The sequence below is a fragment of the Hirundo rustica genome, chromosome 2, assembly GCF_015227805.2.
Source record: "Hirundo rustica isolate bHirRus1 chromosome 2, bHirRus1.pri.v3, whole genome shotgun sequence".
In the NCBI taxonomy this organism is placed as follows: Eukaryota; Metazoa; Chordata; class Aves; order Passeriformes; family Hirundinidae; genus Hirundo; species Hirundo rustica.
The window spans coordinates 1,547,151-1,563,208 of NC_053451.1; the positions used below are offsets into that span (position 1 = coordinate 1,547,151).

Sequence of the window (16,058 nt, forward strand, 5' to 3'; positions counted from 1 at the left end):
ACAGCCCTCAGTAATAGCTTGTTATTAAACAGATGGGGATATTGACCCTCTTCCATTTCCATTTTCCGAATCGGGGAAAATGAAATTGCATTACTTTGGCTTGGATGAGTTCGGTGTATTAATAACCAAAAAAAAAAAAAAAAAAAAAAAAAAAAGTGTACGAAAACCAGTGGGAGAGTGCATGAAAATCCCAAGAATTTAGATAATTGATGTGATTTCAGCCCTGGCTGGGCAATAGAGATTTCTCTTCTATTTTTCTTTTCTTATGTTGTTTGTGCATAGAACTGTAGAGTTTGCTCTGGAATAGCTTAATTTTCTAGGAGGTGTTTAAGGAAGATCGGGATTTTCCAGTATAATTAGGGAAACGACTGACAAGCAGCCTTACAAGCATATCAATAGGGCTAATTGATTATCAGGGATGTTCGCACCTAACTGGCATAGGAAATAATTTGCTTAACGAGGTTTTAAGCATAATTAGATTGATACAAGTTTTAGAAGAGATGGAGATGTCGAATTTAGAGAGATTCTTGATAAACAGTGATCCCAGGAGTCACCAACGAGAGGAAAAAACACTTCTTTTCATATGGAAATCAGTAGAATCTGTCAAAGCTCATTTTAAAAAGAGTTAATGTCAAAAATGAACCTCAAATACCCCATGAGTCTCTATGTTTTATGTTTATCTGCATTCCAAGTGGGGTGAGTCTCCTTGGGCCTGAATTTTGGGAGGTGGGAGCCTGTGTGTTCAGGGCTTGCTTTGGTTCTGAATGTCCCTCTGCCTCTCCAGGCATATGGGGAGCACACGCTGCTTCCCCTAGTTCTCCCCACAATTTTGCCTCTCTGAAGCTGTGGGAGCATCCTCGTGGAAAGCTGAGGTTTTCCATTTGATGGCTCTTCCCAGCTGTGCCTCGGCAGGTGGAAATCCTGCAGGAGACCACAGGTGTCTTCCACATCTGCATGGGTGGAGTTATTGGGGACAAATGCGTGTCTGCCTCTTTGCAAAGGTTTGGCTTTGCTCCGACGTCTCCTGAGACTTCAAGATTCTACGGGTTGGCAGTGGCCTTGGCGGTGCTGGGTTCATGGTTGGACTCCATTATCTTAGAGGGCTTCTCCTGCCTTAATGATTCCATGATTTCATTATTCATAAGCCTCCATCAAAGCGTCCTTGGCTGTGTTTTGGTTTTCCCTTGGATGTGCTGATCCAAACCATCCTGAGCAAACCGTGGTGGGTGTTCAGAGCGGTCCATGGTGAGGCTGGAAGGTGCAGTAAAGCTGTTTGTCCCTGATCTTTTAAAAACCACAGAGTATCCTGAGCTGGAAGGGCCCCACAAGGATCATCCAGTCCAGCTCCTGTTCCTGCACAGACACCCCAACAATCCCACCCCGTACACCCCTGGCAGAGCTGTCCAAACGCTCCTGGAGCTCGGGCAGCCTCAGGGCCGTGCCCATTCCCCGGGGAGCCTTGGCAGTGTGCAGCACGCTCTGGGGGAAGAACCTTTCCCTGATATCCAACCTAAACATCCCCTGGCACAGCTCCAGCTGTTCCCTGGGTCCTGTCCCTGTCCCAGAGAGCAGAGGTCAGTGCCTGCCCCTCCTCTTCCCCTCGTGGGGAAGCTGTACCTGCAGTGAGGTCTCCCCTCAGTCTCCTTGAAGGGGGAATCAAAGGGGAGGGCTTGGACTGCAGCAAGCCTTGGGAAAGGCTGTGAAACTTGCTCCTCTGGAGCTTCATCCTCACTATTTACTCAGAGCACTTCAGGACTTGTGCCGTTGCTCTTCCCTTCACTGAAATGAGGGCGCTGAGGTGCTTTAGTGATCGATCCTGATTGCTGCCTTCCCTCTCCAGCCCAGGTTTCTGAATATTGCCCTGAGACTACAGGGATGGAGGAGTTAACTCAGAGAGACAAAACTCAAAAATTTTTAGGCCAGATCTCCCCAGAGAGCTTCACTTTTAAATTTGCAACTCCAGTTCTCCCTTCTTTTTTTTTCCAAAGCTGTTTGGAAAGGAATAATGTGTAAGCGATACCCCCGCTTCAGTATCTCAGAAGTGCGGTGTGTGCTAATTAGGCATCCTGGAGCCTTTGGAAAGCGCTCCCATTGTATTTGCAGATGGAATCTACCCTTCTCCCCCTTTTTGGACAAGCGAGCTGGTTACTCAGCTCTGAGAAGCTCGTAGCCCGTTGGCAGATGATGCATCTTGAAAGTCAAGGCTGAGAGCATGAGTGGGTTTGTGTTTTGTATTTTATTTCTTTTTTCCTCCCCCCTCCCTCCTGGTGCACGTTGCTGGATTTGAATAATTAATGCCTGTTGTCTTGCTTCCTGTTTTCATTTCTGTATGTAATGCTAACCAGCAGTGGGCTGAATCATTCATAGGCTGCTTTCTCCACCTCGACAGCTGGAGATGTCATGGGAACAGTGATTGTGAGGTGCTGCAGACTTTCTGCTGCTCCCTGAACTCCATTTCTGGAAGCAGGAGCAGTAAGTATTTCGAGTCCATGCTCTTGGCCAAGCAAGGCTCTCTGGGCAGATGGTATCAGTGTGGCTTCTCTCCCTGCAGCTCCTGTTGCTGCTCAGGTGTCCGTAGGGGAGGGTGGGTGATGCGTTTTGTCCTTTCCCATCTGGTTTGGATGGAATCTTTTATGGATCTGGCTGTGACGCTCATGGAGAAGAGGGAATGATTTTAGACTGGTTGGTTGTGCCTCATGCAATTCACTGTATTTAGGAGTGGATTTTTTAAAACTCATCTTCGATTTTTTTTTTTTGGGGGGGGGGGGGTGGGGTGTGTGTGTTTGTGTGCTTTTCCTGAGCTTTTGTGGAGAGCAGCCTGGAATTCTGGGCTCCCACAGTGCCTGCCTTTGCACTGAGAGGAGCCAGGGTGCTTCACTCGGTGCCTTACAGAGCCTTTTCAGCTGTCTTTTCCCTTGGACACTGCCAGGGATCCAGGGGCAGCCACAGCTTCTCTGGGTAACTTTTGCCAGGGCCTCCCCACCCTCACAGGGGGAAGGATTTCTCTCCTATCAAATCGACACAATTCTTACAAGTGATCGAATGAAACTCCCAGTGAAAGCTTTAGCGGATGGAGCTGGCCCATGCCCCCATGCCCTTCCCATGCCCTCACGCCTTGCATGACTAAAGCAGGAGGAGGTGGAAATCAGGAGAGATGCTGTCCGTTGGAGCAGAATTCGTACAGGATTGCTTGGAACAACTGTGGCCTTCTAGGTTTTCAGGGTGGGAATAAGGGGTTTGGCTGGGGAGTTGTTAATAGGCTGTGAATGGTTTTTACATCTTGCACGGATCCCTCAGCGTGTTGTACATCACTCCACGCTTGGAATCTTCAGGGCAGGGAGGACGGTTTTGCCCAAGACCTTTAAATAGCGTCCAGTTCTGCACATCCTCGGTGTTTCTGTCCCGTTGTGACAGCTTTTGTGCCCGTGGTGCCAAGGCAGAGGGGGAGACTCATCTCCTAGGGGTGGTCTGGAAGCTGAAGACGGGAGGCAACTTGAGCAGTGACTGATGCTGAGCTTTATAAATAGCAGGAGGAGAGGTGACCTGGACACGAGGGCACGGAGGTGGCGCAGCAGCTGAGCTGGGAGGGCACGGCGGGGACGGGATCCGCAAACAGCCCCGTGTCAGGCTGGCTGTGCCCCCGCCTCGCTTGTCACCCCCGGGGGGACGAGCAGAGCCACGTGGGGAGCAGGGCTGGCACAGGGCTGTGTGAGTGGCGCCCACCTCGTGTCCCCCGCTGGGGTCAGCGCCCCGAGCAGCACAGGGAGCTCTGCTGAAAGCACAAAGCCGTCTCTGTGCCCGGGGGAGAGGGCTCCGGGGACAGCCTGGTGACAGACTGCTGCGTTTGGAGCCACAGCAACCTCCTGCCTCCGGGATGCTGACTCCTGATGAGCGTCAGGGCAAGGCTGTCCTGGGCTGTCAGCGCGGAGCGTGGATGGACACGGGCACGGGCAGGAGCTGGGAGGGTTGAGCCGTCTGCGCCCCTGCTGACATTGCTGCACCCCACCGCCGTGTCTGCGCTGCCTGCGGCATCCCCTCGTGCATCGGCTGGGTTGGAAAATACGGCCAGCCCTGCTGTTGGAGGCTTCCTTCCGTGGGATGTGTCAAGGAAAAGCTTTTTGGTGGCTGGTGCGTCTCCCCAGGCCCAGCCACACTTTGCTGATGCCCGTGAGGATGTGGCAACTCAGCTGTCACAGCTCTTCCCAAGACCTGAGCCCTGGGAAAATCCCACATGTGAGGAAGCAAAGCATTTCCCCTGGAGAGGGTAGGATTTAGTGCCCACACAGCCTGCACACAGCTCTGCGCTCTGGGGAAAGGTGGGCAAGTGCTTTGCAAGCTCAGCTGCTGTCAAACTCCACTCCCAGCCCACTGATGGTGCACATAGCAGCAGTGTGTGGGGCTGTGCGTGCACCCCTGTGCTTCAGGAAGCTGTGGAGAACCTGTGCTGTGGGATCAACCACAGCTCTGCATCCCTGTGGGCGCTTGAGAGGTCTATAAAGGGAGAGGGTAATATCTGTGTTATATATTTTGTGTGCATACACTGTGTTCTATATTCTCGGGGTTTTCCTGTGCAGGGATCCTTGCTGGACCCCTTCCAGCTCAGGACAGTCCATGGTTCTGTGATGCCCTTTCTGCAGGTGACACAGGCTCCATGAGATGCTGATGCTAAACTGCTTTAGCTTGGCTCAGCTTCAGCTTTGTGCAGGTCTCTAAATCGATTTTCAGGTTGTTCCCAGTCACCTGGGCTGCAGATCATCACCCTCCTGCTTTTGTCCTCACGTGGCTTTCCCTACCGATAACTCCTGTGAGCACATTTGCTTTCGGTGGTGTGGGAGAAGCTGCACAAGGAAATAAAACTTGCCGACTGATTAAGCTTCTTGGTCTCGTTGAGTAAGGAGTGGGAGATGTTGACAGGGCTGGGACTAGATCCGATTCTCATCCCTCCTCTCAGTAGCCAGAGGACATGGTTAATTATTAAATTGCTTGTTAACGTATTGAAATATCGCTCGGGATTTTAATTTCCTCTTTTTTTGTTGTTGTTTTCTCTCCTTTGCCTCAGGGCGCTCCCAGGAGCTGATGGAGTTGTGGTAGCTAGCTCCGGAGGGGCTGGAAGGAGCATGGTTAAACACCAACCCCTGCAGTACTACGAGCCCCAGCTATGTCTGTCCTGTCTGACCGGGATCTACGGCTGCCGCTGGAAACGGTACCAGCGGTCACATGATGACACCACCAAGGTGAGCAGGTGACAGCAGTGCCTGGCACCTCTTCCCTGTCCCGTTGGCTTGCTGGTCTTGGTTGAAACTATGGAATATTTGATATTTTTCTTCTTCTTTATTGTTGGAAGTGCAGAAAAGCAAAGCTGTCAAAGCAGCTTTCATGGTTCAAACATGGTTCAGACAAGAGGGGCAGATGTTGGAACCCTGGGCGCTGAGAATTTCAGACTTTCTGTGCTGACAGGCACTGACCCTCAAGCAAACGCTGCATTTGACCGTGAGGCCGTGAAACAGGCTTCCAGAATTGAGTGATAACACTGGGACTGTGGGTGTGTAGTTTGAATAGAAGTGTGTGATATCACAGGGTGAAAAAATTTAGAAATTAAGGTTTTATTATATAGTAGGCTAAGTCCTTCCATCTTCTTCATGGGTTTGGGTGGTTTTTTTTGTAATTGGGTAGAAAAATACACATTGCAGACCACAGGTGTTTGGTTATTGGATTAAAAGTAAAAATAATGTAGGTGTCATCTCATAATTGGACAGTTTGTTCTTAAAAGACCTTGTAGAGAGTTAGAGGCCTTGTAGAGAGTTAGAGACAGGGCCATTTTCTACCTTGCTAGGTAGAGCCCACAGCTTGTGAGACTGTGCTATAGACAAGAATTAATAAACATCTGAGTCCAAACACAAACACTGCATGTCCTGAGCTCTAATTCCGGCTCTAACAAGAAGAAAAGAAAATAACAAACCCACATTTTATTGGCTTGGATGTTTGATGGGAGCTGTTGACCGTGGCAGGAGGTCCCCCCTGTATGGCTGACGTGGAGATGGGCACAGTGGGGTTGGTGATGATGCTCCAGGGGATTGATTGTGCCCAAATCTGTTTATATTGTGGGAAAGGAGAACGCTTTCCTTGTGGTTTTTTACTCCTTCTGCTGCTTGCAGCACCCTAGGCTGGATATGTAGGTGCTGCGTTTCTGCAGCATCTCTGCCTTTGTGGTGTGGTTTTAGTGGGCATGGTGGTGTTTTGGTCCCAGAAGGGACTTGATGGTCTTGGAGATCTTTTCCTACCTTCATGATTCTGTTTTCTTGCATGTGACAATGAGTTTGTAGGCAGGGGAACAGGGTGCCCAGAGAAGCTGTGGCTGCTCCTGGATTCCTGGAAATGTCCACGGCCAGTTTGGACAGGGCTTGGAGCACCTTTGGAGAGTGGGAGGGTGTCCCTGCCCATGTCAGGGGTGGGACTGGATGGTTTTTAAGGTCCCTTCCAACCTCAACCCTTCTGGGGTTCAATGAAAGGCAGCAGAAGGTGAGAGCAAGCTGGGGATAAATGGGAAAGCTTTTGGAGGTGACTCTTCCCTCCCCTGGATAAATATAGACTGTAAGAGCTCTGGCAGGGCGAATCCAGGCAATGAGACTCGACTTGCACTTCCCCTCTTGTTCTGGGCTGTGAGATGAGGTCTTGTGATATGTTGATAAGCGAAGTGTGAAAATACTGCTGTCAAATCCACCCTGTTACATCATCTGGGTAAGGATTTTATTTTATTGTTTTCCTGTACTCCCATGTTGCCTGGGATGGTTTTTTTAAAGTGTGCTTACAAGTTAAATTGGAGGGTTTTTTTTCTTCTTTAATTCTTGTTTCATCTGGAAGTGCTCCCAGGGGGCCCTTTGGTTGCCTTTTGAATGCTTAATTTTGCTCTCCTATCGCTTGGCTCCTCTGTTCTGTTTTTAAGTCTATAACCAGGGATCTTCTTGGCTCTGGAGTGCTTTTCCTCTTGGAAAAGCAGCTGTGAAGGAGCAAACAGGGCTGTGTGGCAGATCCCGTGCCAGAAATGCTCCTGGTTGTGAATTGCAGCCGTTGTTGGCGGTGCAGCTTGGCCGGGAGCTCCCCTGTGAATTGGAAAGTCACGGCTTGAGTTTGTGCAGCCCAAAACAAATTTCCTTTTGCAGAGTAGGAATGTTGGTGCTGTTTTCCCTCTGCTTTCAGCCTGGCCAGCTTGGTCTGGGTGACTACCTCGAGCCAGCAGAACTTTACAGCTCTTGGCTAAAAATTTACAGAGAAGTTGCCATGAATTTCTCAGTGTAATCTGCCACTGCTTGCGCTACCAAAAAATATCAGTGGCAGCTTTCCAAATCTACTTGGAATTTCCATTGGTTTTTGCTAATGCTGGAAAGGAATTTGTTGTGTTTAAAGCTAGCTGATCCAGGTTTAAAAATATGTCCAGTTTGAGCTGGTCTTTTTAAAGTCTACGTGAGGCCTCAGCTTCCACTTTGGTAAAAGAGAGATGGAGACAGCAGCAGGAGTCAGAGAAGAAAGACTAAAATGAGCTGCAGGCTGTGTTATCTGCTTTCTTGTTAAAACATCAAACTCCCCAGAATAAAAGGCTTTCATCCAAATTTGGGTCATGACCCAACCTGGCCTCCATGATATCTTCAGCTGATGCCTGTGAGTCTTTGTTGTCTGAATTGTGCTGCATCTCAACAGCCAGAATTTTAATGATTCCTCTCTTTTTCCTTCAAATCTATGGTCATCAAGCTTTCTATTCCACGTTAAAAATTTACATGAAAATGAGGATTTTAATTGGACACCTGAGTTCTAGGTTTTTTTGAGAGGCAGCTTGCTGGAATTGTCGTTATCCTCTTCTTTTTCTCTGACCTTTGAGAATGAAGAGAGGGGCTGAAGGCACACAACCAATATACTCTGATCTCCTTTTAAAATTCTGAACATTTGCAAAATTCCGTTTTTCTATTGTGGGCCCTCAGCTTTAATGGCAAGATCCCCTTTCACTTTTTTTTTTTTTTTTAAATGAAAGACACATGAAGGGAGAGAAATGGTCTTGCTGAGATTGAGATCATTATAATCTCTGTAGCTGCTGTGAGGAGGGAATTTCTGATCTAACTACAGCTTGTTCATCACATACTCAACCAACGATATTATGAAGAATGAGAAAATGCTTGGAAGAATTTTTATATTGCTTCCAAACCCCTGCTGTTTGTACACAGCAAATATCCCACCTTGGAAATCATCCTGGGTGGGAGAGGGGACAAAGCTTTCCTGCCAAAGAAATAGCAATGATATTTTTTTAATCTATCCAGTAAAGAGAAGCAGCCACTTCTATTGACTGCTGGGCTGAGCTATCAAAACATGGTCTTCCTTTCCATCAGAAATTTCCTAATCCTCTTCCTAATTGCAAGTTGTCTGAACAGAGATGATGTGGGAGAGGGGAGATGAGGGGAAATACCCAATAAAGCTTCTCCCTGCCTTTATCTGCTGCTGCTCATGTAGCTGCAAGTCCATAAATGATGCATCAACATTTTCCTATGAATTGGGCAGTCCCTGTCAGGATTTATGCCCTTCAAGTGAAATGTGTGTGATTGAAGCGAGTCCATTTGGTTAAATGCCTCACATGACCTCCAGCTGAAGCTTCTGATGGCTTTTTGGGGTCCTTTTGTGCGAAGGTAAACGAGGAGCTGTGATCCATCAGCATAATGAATTGCAGCGCTGTGTCTGGGCTTCGTGCATTAATTCACTCTCTGGTGAAATGCTCTTGTAATTCCCACTTGGCCAGAGCTGTGAAATGACCTGAACAGATGATCTAAGCCACGGGCTTTGGAGCTGGGACGTTGTCAGGGCTATTCCCAAAGGGCCAGAGGTCACTGGTCACAGAAACTGCTTGCTTTGCTGAAATCTGCTCTTAGAGGATGGGTTAATTTGCCCTTTTCCCTGTGTTTTTCAATTTGTGAGCATTCCAGACCGTAGGCCTGAGGGCACAGGAGCTTTTGAGGGAAAGAGGCTCTTTCAAGGTTGTCTGACTTGAGGCTGGGCACTGAAGCATTGGATGCTGCATGTTGGATGTGACCCGTGATTCAGAGCTGAGTCCCCGTGAATGGATGTGTCCAATCATGTTGGCTTGATGGGCTAAATGCAGGGAAATCCAGTCATTCCATTAAATATCGACGTGTTTTTTCCTTGTTGTTCCTGAGGGTGCCCCCCTCATTAGAGGGGGTTGGACTAGATGATCTTTAAAGGTCCCTTTCAACCCAAACTCTTCTGATTCTGTGATTCCGTTTTGGTTTTTTTTCCCCATGATGCTTGGAAATGAGAGCAAAACCAGGCTATGTTTAGGGTTTTACAGATCACTTAAACATCTTTTACAATTCACCTTTGAGCCCTTAACTTTACAGGGAGGCTTTGAGGTGGATGATTGTGCAGGGAAGCTGCTTGAAATCCGTGTGACAGCTGAGCCAGGCAGGAATTGCATCTGCTTTGTCTGGCGCCTTCAGACCGGACTTTGCGGAGTGCTACTGGTTTAGACTGGGTATAGCATTTATTGGCCTTCATGGAGGAGCAAGGCCTCTTTTAGAGGCGGCAGGATCCTGTGGAGGACTGGCAAAGAGCAAGAGTGGTATTCCAGCCTCAGGAACTGGGATTAACTTGTTAGGACCTTGCTTCTCTTTGATTTCCACACCCACAGACAGCTCCTGGAGAGGTTGGGATGAACCTGCTTGCTCTATGTCAAAGAGGTTCCCTATTTCGGCAAGGCTGGTTTGAAGGATGGGAAGTTTCCAAGTCTTGGAAACCGCAGGAAAGCCACAGTGTTAGAGCCTAATCTTGTGGTGCACCCTAAATGCTGTCAGGGTGGACATTTGAGAAATGCTGAATTTCTGGCGTGGTCCTGATACAGGCATTCTGCCTGTGGGGGAGAGTCTGCAAAACCCATTGACTGTGGGGCCTGGGCTGGGATTATGGGCTCAGACTGGGTGATTAACGTGCCCTGGGATTTACAAAGCTTTAGAGGTGTCAAAGGTTTTTACTGCAGAGCATCTGCAAAACGTGGCTTTGGGCTCTGACCAGCAGCACTGAACTGAGCTGCATCTGGAGAAAGGGGGAAGAAGAGAGGGGGCGAGGAGGGGGTTTTGGGCCGTGGCCCCTTGGAGCCGGCCATGTGTTTTTACAGAGCTCTCTTCTTTCCCCTGGACACCTGGGTACAGCAGTGCTCCTCCAGTCTAAGGAAAGTGGTGCAGCCCCTCTTGTAAAATCTCGACTGGTTTGAATATGCTCAATCAACCCCAGGTTTAATCCATGTGGGAAAGCCTTTCCAGCCTCTCCCAGCGAGCTCCCAGTACTGGTTTTGACTGGGATGCAGTTAATTTTCTGCGCAGCAGCTGCTATGGTGCCAGATTTGGGGCTTGTGACCAGAACAATCTTACACCTATTGCTATGAAGATTGTTCACACAGCATCAAGGTAGAATACTTTCTGAATTCCCTCCAAGAAGGGGGAAAATGAGGTGTTTTTTCTGCTTGTTTTCCTAAACAAATGTTCTTCCTCTCTGCTGTGTAGTTGTTGTTACAGCTAGACTTTTACAATTGAATTATATAACTCCTTTTTTCCAAAGAGGCAATGGGAACCTGTGATCCTGTTAATCCCAGGATAATTCCTTGTGTCTCTCTTTACTCAGACATTTAGTCCTTTCCCATGTGTGGAGCCACAAGTGTGAATTTTGAGAAGAGAAAACGAGAAAAGTGAAATGGTATTGACATCATGGAAGTTTGACTTGTGGGAGTCTCAATGTCAGAAGTTCTCTCTCTCTCTGATCTTGACAGAATAGTGAAAAGTTGTGGCCCTTTTCCAGAGGAGACTTGGTTTTCCTCACCTGGAGGGAAGCGAATGTGAGCTTGCTGCTCTTGAGTTGGACTCGAGTGATTTACTTTACATTTGGGCTTGAATTTGCCGGTCTCCTGCTTCACCAACTCTGCTTTTCCAGCCTCTCTCATGAATTCCTGGGTGTCCTGGAACAGATCCAAGGATAGTTGGCAGAAAATGTTGGAAAGCAACTTTGCAGTGCGTCTTTCCTGGGTGGCTGGATGCACTGGGAGAGTGCAGGGACCAGTGGAAAAGGCTTTTCATGATCCTTTTTTTCCTGTCCAAGTGGAAGGATTTTTTTTTCATCTCTCATAAAAGTAGACTTTGTGGAAATGCCTCAAGGATGTTTGTGGTTTCAAAATGACCACGAAATTTAACTAGATAAGGAAACCTGGCCCCAGCGGGAGTAAATGAATGAAAGGGAGGGAATAGGAAAGAGCAGGATTAGTTTGTGGTGATGATCCTTGGTGTGCAGAGGAAGAGGTGGAATTTGGGAAAGGAACCAGTCTGGGAGTAGATCACATAATGGATTGGATTGGGAAGGACCTTAAAGACCACCTAATTCCACCTTCCACTAGCCCAGGTTGCTCCAAGTCCCATCCACCCTGGTCTTGGATGCTTCCAAGGGATCCAGGGGCAGCCACAGCTTCTCTGGACACCCTGTGCCAGGTCCTCACCCTCACAGGGAACAACAGTTCCATCCCAATATCCCACCCTAACCCTGCCCTCTGTCAGTTTAAAGCCATTCTCCTCTGTCCTCTTATTCCAGGCCTTTGCCAAATGCCCCTCTCTGAAATAATGGTCAGCAGGGAAGAGAACAACTTGGAAATATGTAAGGTGTGGCATTCCTGGCATTGGTCACAAAACATTTCAGTCATCTGCCAGTTTGTTGTTTGGGAGAGGACTCTGCTGCCTGTGGGGTCTGGGTGGGGATCCAAAGTGCTTGGGTTCCAGGAATGCTTGTGGTTTCAGGAACTGGGAACCTCTGTGCTGCTGACACAGCTTATTAACAAAATTGATTAGCAAAGCTGAAATACATAATGACCCTTCTTTGTTGGCTGCGAAGCTGATCTGTGACTTTCATTTACTGCCTCGTGTGTTCCCCTGGGAAAGGAAGCTTGGATTTAGGAGCGTTTGGTTGCAGATTTAAGCTTTTTCTCCAAGTTGTTTCCAGAAGAACTATGGCCAAGCTTGAGTGGGATTTCAAGGGTATAAGCAGCAGCTGGAAATGTGCTTGTCCATGGCTGGATGTTTTAATGGTTTTTTGGTTGTTACTCTATGTACTCATCTCAACCTTGAATATTATACTAATTATTTTTGCCTTTGTGCCATGCCTATAGTAAGGTGTTAGAAGAAAAGCTGATGAACTGGTCTGGACACATCATTTCCACTTGACCGTGCAGTTCTGAGCCTTGATTTGGCAGATACTTATTTGCAGATGATGTCAGCAAGCACTTGAGAGTCAACTGGCTTCAGTGAAGTCAAGGGAGGCCCTTTTCCAGGGAGAATTGTGGCACAAAAAATTAAACAACCGAGGCTTTGTTTGAAGTGTGCACCCGCAACCTTGGAAACTGAATCGGCTTCTTTGTGAGCTTTCCTGAAGCCGGCTGTAAAGTCAAGGTCGACTTCTGGGTGACGAAAAGCGGTGCCGCTGACCAACAAGTAGAGTTTGGGTGGTTGTTCCAATCATGCTGCCTGTGCCAAAGACGGCCCTGGGTGCAAGGAGGGCAGCTCTTACCTCCCTGCCCATCAGCTGGGTGTCTGAGGCCACTGGGGAGGCAGCAGGGAGTGCGAACAGCAGGAGTCTGGTGGCTTTTACATCCCCTTTATGCAGAAGTGTCCTTGCTGGACTCAAATTCCCAACCATTTCAGTGGGATTAGGTCAGCTGGATGCCGAGCAAAGGGAGAGGAAAGAGACCCAGATCCTCGTCCCCTTCAGCAGAAACTGACCCTTCTCTTGATTGTAGTCATAGAATGGTTTGGGTGGGAAGAGACCTTAAAGATGAGCTAATTCCAACCTTCCACTGTCCCAGGTTGCTCCAAGCCCCAACATTCAACCTGGCCTTGGACACTTCCAGGGACCCAGGGGCAGCCACAGCTGCTCTGGGCACCCTGTGCCAGGGCCTGCCCCCCTCACAGGGAACAGTTCCTTCCCAATATCCCCCCTAATGATGCCTGGGGGCAGAGATGGGTGGTTTTGGCGTTGGTGATGTGTTGGCTCTTCCGCTCCCCAAGACTGCTCCTTTCACCGCAGAGCTCTTTCGTTCTTGCTCACCGTTGTCCCTTCACGTTTGACGTTGTTTTGACGTGACTTTTTGCGGCCTTTCTGGAAAAACAAACCCGGTTCCTGTAATTCAGAACTCACTGTGGTGCCTGACTGGAGGCTTTGCTCGCCACGCCTGGTTTGTCACCACTCAAACCACCCCACATCCTGAGCAAACCACCCCTCGGTGACTGTGCCTCCTTGTCTGGGGGTTTTCCTTCCCCAAAACGCTCGAGAGCCTCAAGTTGTATCAGAAGTGGGGGTGTAGCTGAGCAGTATCTGGAAAGGATCTCTCATTTCACTGCTTTTTTTTTTCCCCATGAGGTCGATGCAGAATTACTCTGTGTGTGTATGCAGGATTCAGTAGCTGTGTGCTCAAGTCTGACCAACTTATTTTGCTGCTATTGTCTGCAGCCGTCAGGGATTCCTCTTTCTCCAGAACTGAGGGATAAACAGCACAAGGCAAAGTGGAACCTACGATGGACCGGTGTCTGTCGTGTGCTGGGCTTGAAATATCCACGTTTTAGTGTGATGAGCCAACTCCAGTATTGAAATTACTCCCAGGATGGCTGCTTGTTCATTTTCTCTCCCCAACACCTCACTCCTGAGATTTAAAAAATAGTGATGAATAAATAAGCCAAGCTTCTGCCTCCTCTCCAGCGGGATGCTGGCTTTGGACACTCAGCTGCTGCTGGGCCTAGTGGCTTCATTTGGTTTCCTTCTGGCAGTGAATTCATTTAAATAGCACTGAACCCATTTACATCTTAGGGAGAAAGAGGTAAATCCCTTCCATGTGTCAAGTATTAGAAAAAGACATGATTGCACAAAGCATCCCCTTGTCTGGCAGATACAGGAACAAGTGCACCCTTGTTTCTGGGAAGCCGAGCCCTAACCTCATGCTGGTAAAGCTGACATGTCCACTCTTTCAGACAGTCTTTGTTGATGTCAGCTGCGCCTGTGGAGGCTGGGGAAGACCCTGATTTTATCAATTTTCCCCTTGAAAGAGAGGCACTTCAGTTTTGCCTCGTTCTAATTCTCTTTTTTATTCTAGGCCTTCAGGTCACCGGGTTGCTGGCAGAGCTGGGGCAGAAAGCCTTTGGCACATTAGCCCATTCAGTGGCTTTTGTCACCAGATGTGTCTTTGCCCTCTGGACCATCCTGTGGGATAAATAAGTCTGTGTTTTGATGGGGCAGCACTTTGTGGAGCAAAATGTGAGAGCGCTGAGGATTTGCCAGCTGGGTCAGACTCTGGAGGTCGTCCTGCCCGACATCCTGCCTGTGCCCGGGCACAGGGACGGGCTCTGGGAGGAGCAGGAGATCAGCCTGTCAGCTCTGGGCTCCTTCCTTCTCACTCCTGCCTCGTGGCCAGCTGGGCTTGGATATCAGGCAGGAATTGTTCCCTGGGAGGGCGGTGAGGCCCTGGCACAGGGTGCCCAGAGAAGCTGTGGCTGCCCCTGGATCCCTGGCAGTGCCCAAGGCCAGGCTGGATGGGGCTTGGAGGAACCTGGGACAGTGGAAGGTGTCCCTGTCCATGGCAGGGGTGGGATTGGATGGTCTTGAAGGTCCCTTCCAACACATCCCAGTGTGGGATTCTGTGGAAAAACTTAAGATACAGCCTGGGGAAGAGGAAGGGAGGATGATGGGCAAGAAAATAAAACGCTCCAGTAGCTGGATCCAGTCTGATCCAATACTTGTCTGTTCTTCTTGGTTTTAATTAACTGATGTCCATCAGCTCGCCTGAAGAGTGACTGGAGAAACCTTTCCAGTTTAACAGATAAAATCTGATAAGTATCTTAATTGGGAAAAAAAAAAAAAAAAGTTTTCTAGTGAGATTGCCTTGGGTGGGCACATGGAGTTGTTAGAGAGATAAAAAGGCATTGCAGTTATTCCTGAGCACACTCCCTCTGAGAAATGGAGAACAGGAGATGATCCCGGGGACCTCCTTCCATATATTGTATTTTCACATACTTTTTCAATTAGGATATTGTTCAGCTGCTCTGAGTCTTTTGTAGGACACAGAGTTTACCTGCTTGGAAGTAGAAACTAATTCAGGGTTATTACCTTTAGGCTGTATTTTTGCTGGATTTCTGCTGTTGTTGCTTAAAGATTATTCTTTTGTTTGTTGGTTGGTTTTGTTTATTTTGTGATGAACTGGTCCCGGGTGGATAAGTGAAAAATTGCTTTTCCTGCTTTCTTTGAATTGGATACCTTATGGTTGTTGAATGTGGGAATTCCTTTGATAGAAACGTGGTTCTGAAGTTACAGATTTTTAATTTTCACCAACAGCAGCTGTTGAAAACTGGGGTAGCCACTACTTCAAACTTTATTATTGCTCTTTATTGTGATGGGAGGATTTAGGGATGGGGCCAGTCTGCCCTCTGCAAATGTATTAAACCAAATGGGAGGTGGCTTGGTGTATTGTATAAAAGGAAACTGAGAAAATCAAAATTAAAATAATCCTTCTGCTTTGCCTGGGCTGAAATGGCAGCAAAAAAAAGTTTAAAGCAACCTCTGCTTTTATTTTGGCATCTTAGTACCAGTTTCACTGGGATGAGCCCACAGGGCTGAACAAAGGAATAGCTGGAAAATTAATTTCTTTGGGACTGAAGACAAATTCTGCTCAGAGTTGTCCTTTAGTTGCTCAGTGCAGCTGGAGTGAGCCTCTTGTTACACTTCAGGGTTTTAATTGTCTTCAGTGGGAATAACTAATGAATAGATTGGTGTGAGTGTGGTATTTGCTTTCACAAGTTTCAGATTTGCAACGGTTCTTAATTACAAAGCAATACCTAAAGGAGCTTCAGGAGAGCTGGAGAGGGACTTTGGACAAGGGCCTGCAGTGCCAGGACAAAGGGAATGGCTTCCCACTGACACAGGAAAGAGATGGGATCTGGGGAAGGAATCCTTGGCTGGGAGGATCGGGTTTCCTGGCACAGGATGCC

General features: G+C 48.2%; 1 protein-coding gene across 5 annotated transcripts in view; it reads left to right on the plus strand.

Moving 5' to 3' along the window:
• The window catches only part of GDPD5 (glycerophosphodiester phosphodiesterase domain containing 5), a 109,724-nt gene that overhangs the window by 44,851 nt on the left and 48,815 nt on the right, over positions 1 to 16,058 (plus strand). For 3 of the 5 annotated variants that reach the window (XM_040056305.2, XR_005699542.2, XM_058419216.1), the window contains one exon: positions 5,060 to 5,234. In XM_040056305.2, coding sequence (XP_039912239.1) covers positions 5,118 to 5,234 — 117 coding nt within the window. In that variant the 5' untranslated portion in view covers positions 5,060 to 5,117. Of the gene's footprint in view, positions 1 to 2,397; positions 2,473 to 5,056; positions 5,235 to 16,058 lie in introns of those variants that run through there. The other 2 variants (XM_040056306.2, XM_058419215.1) reach the window with 2 other exon arrangements.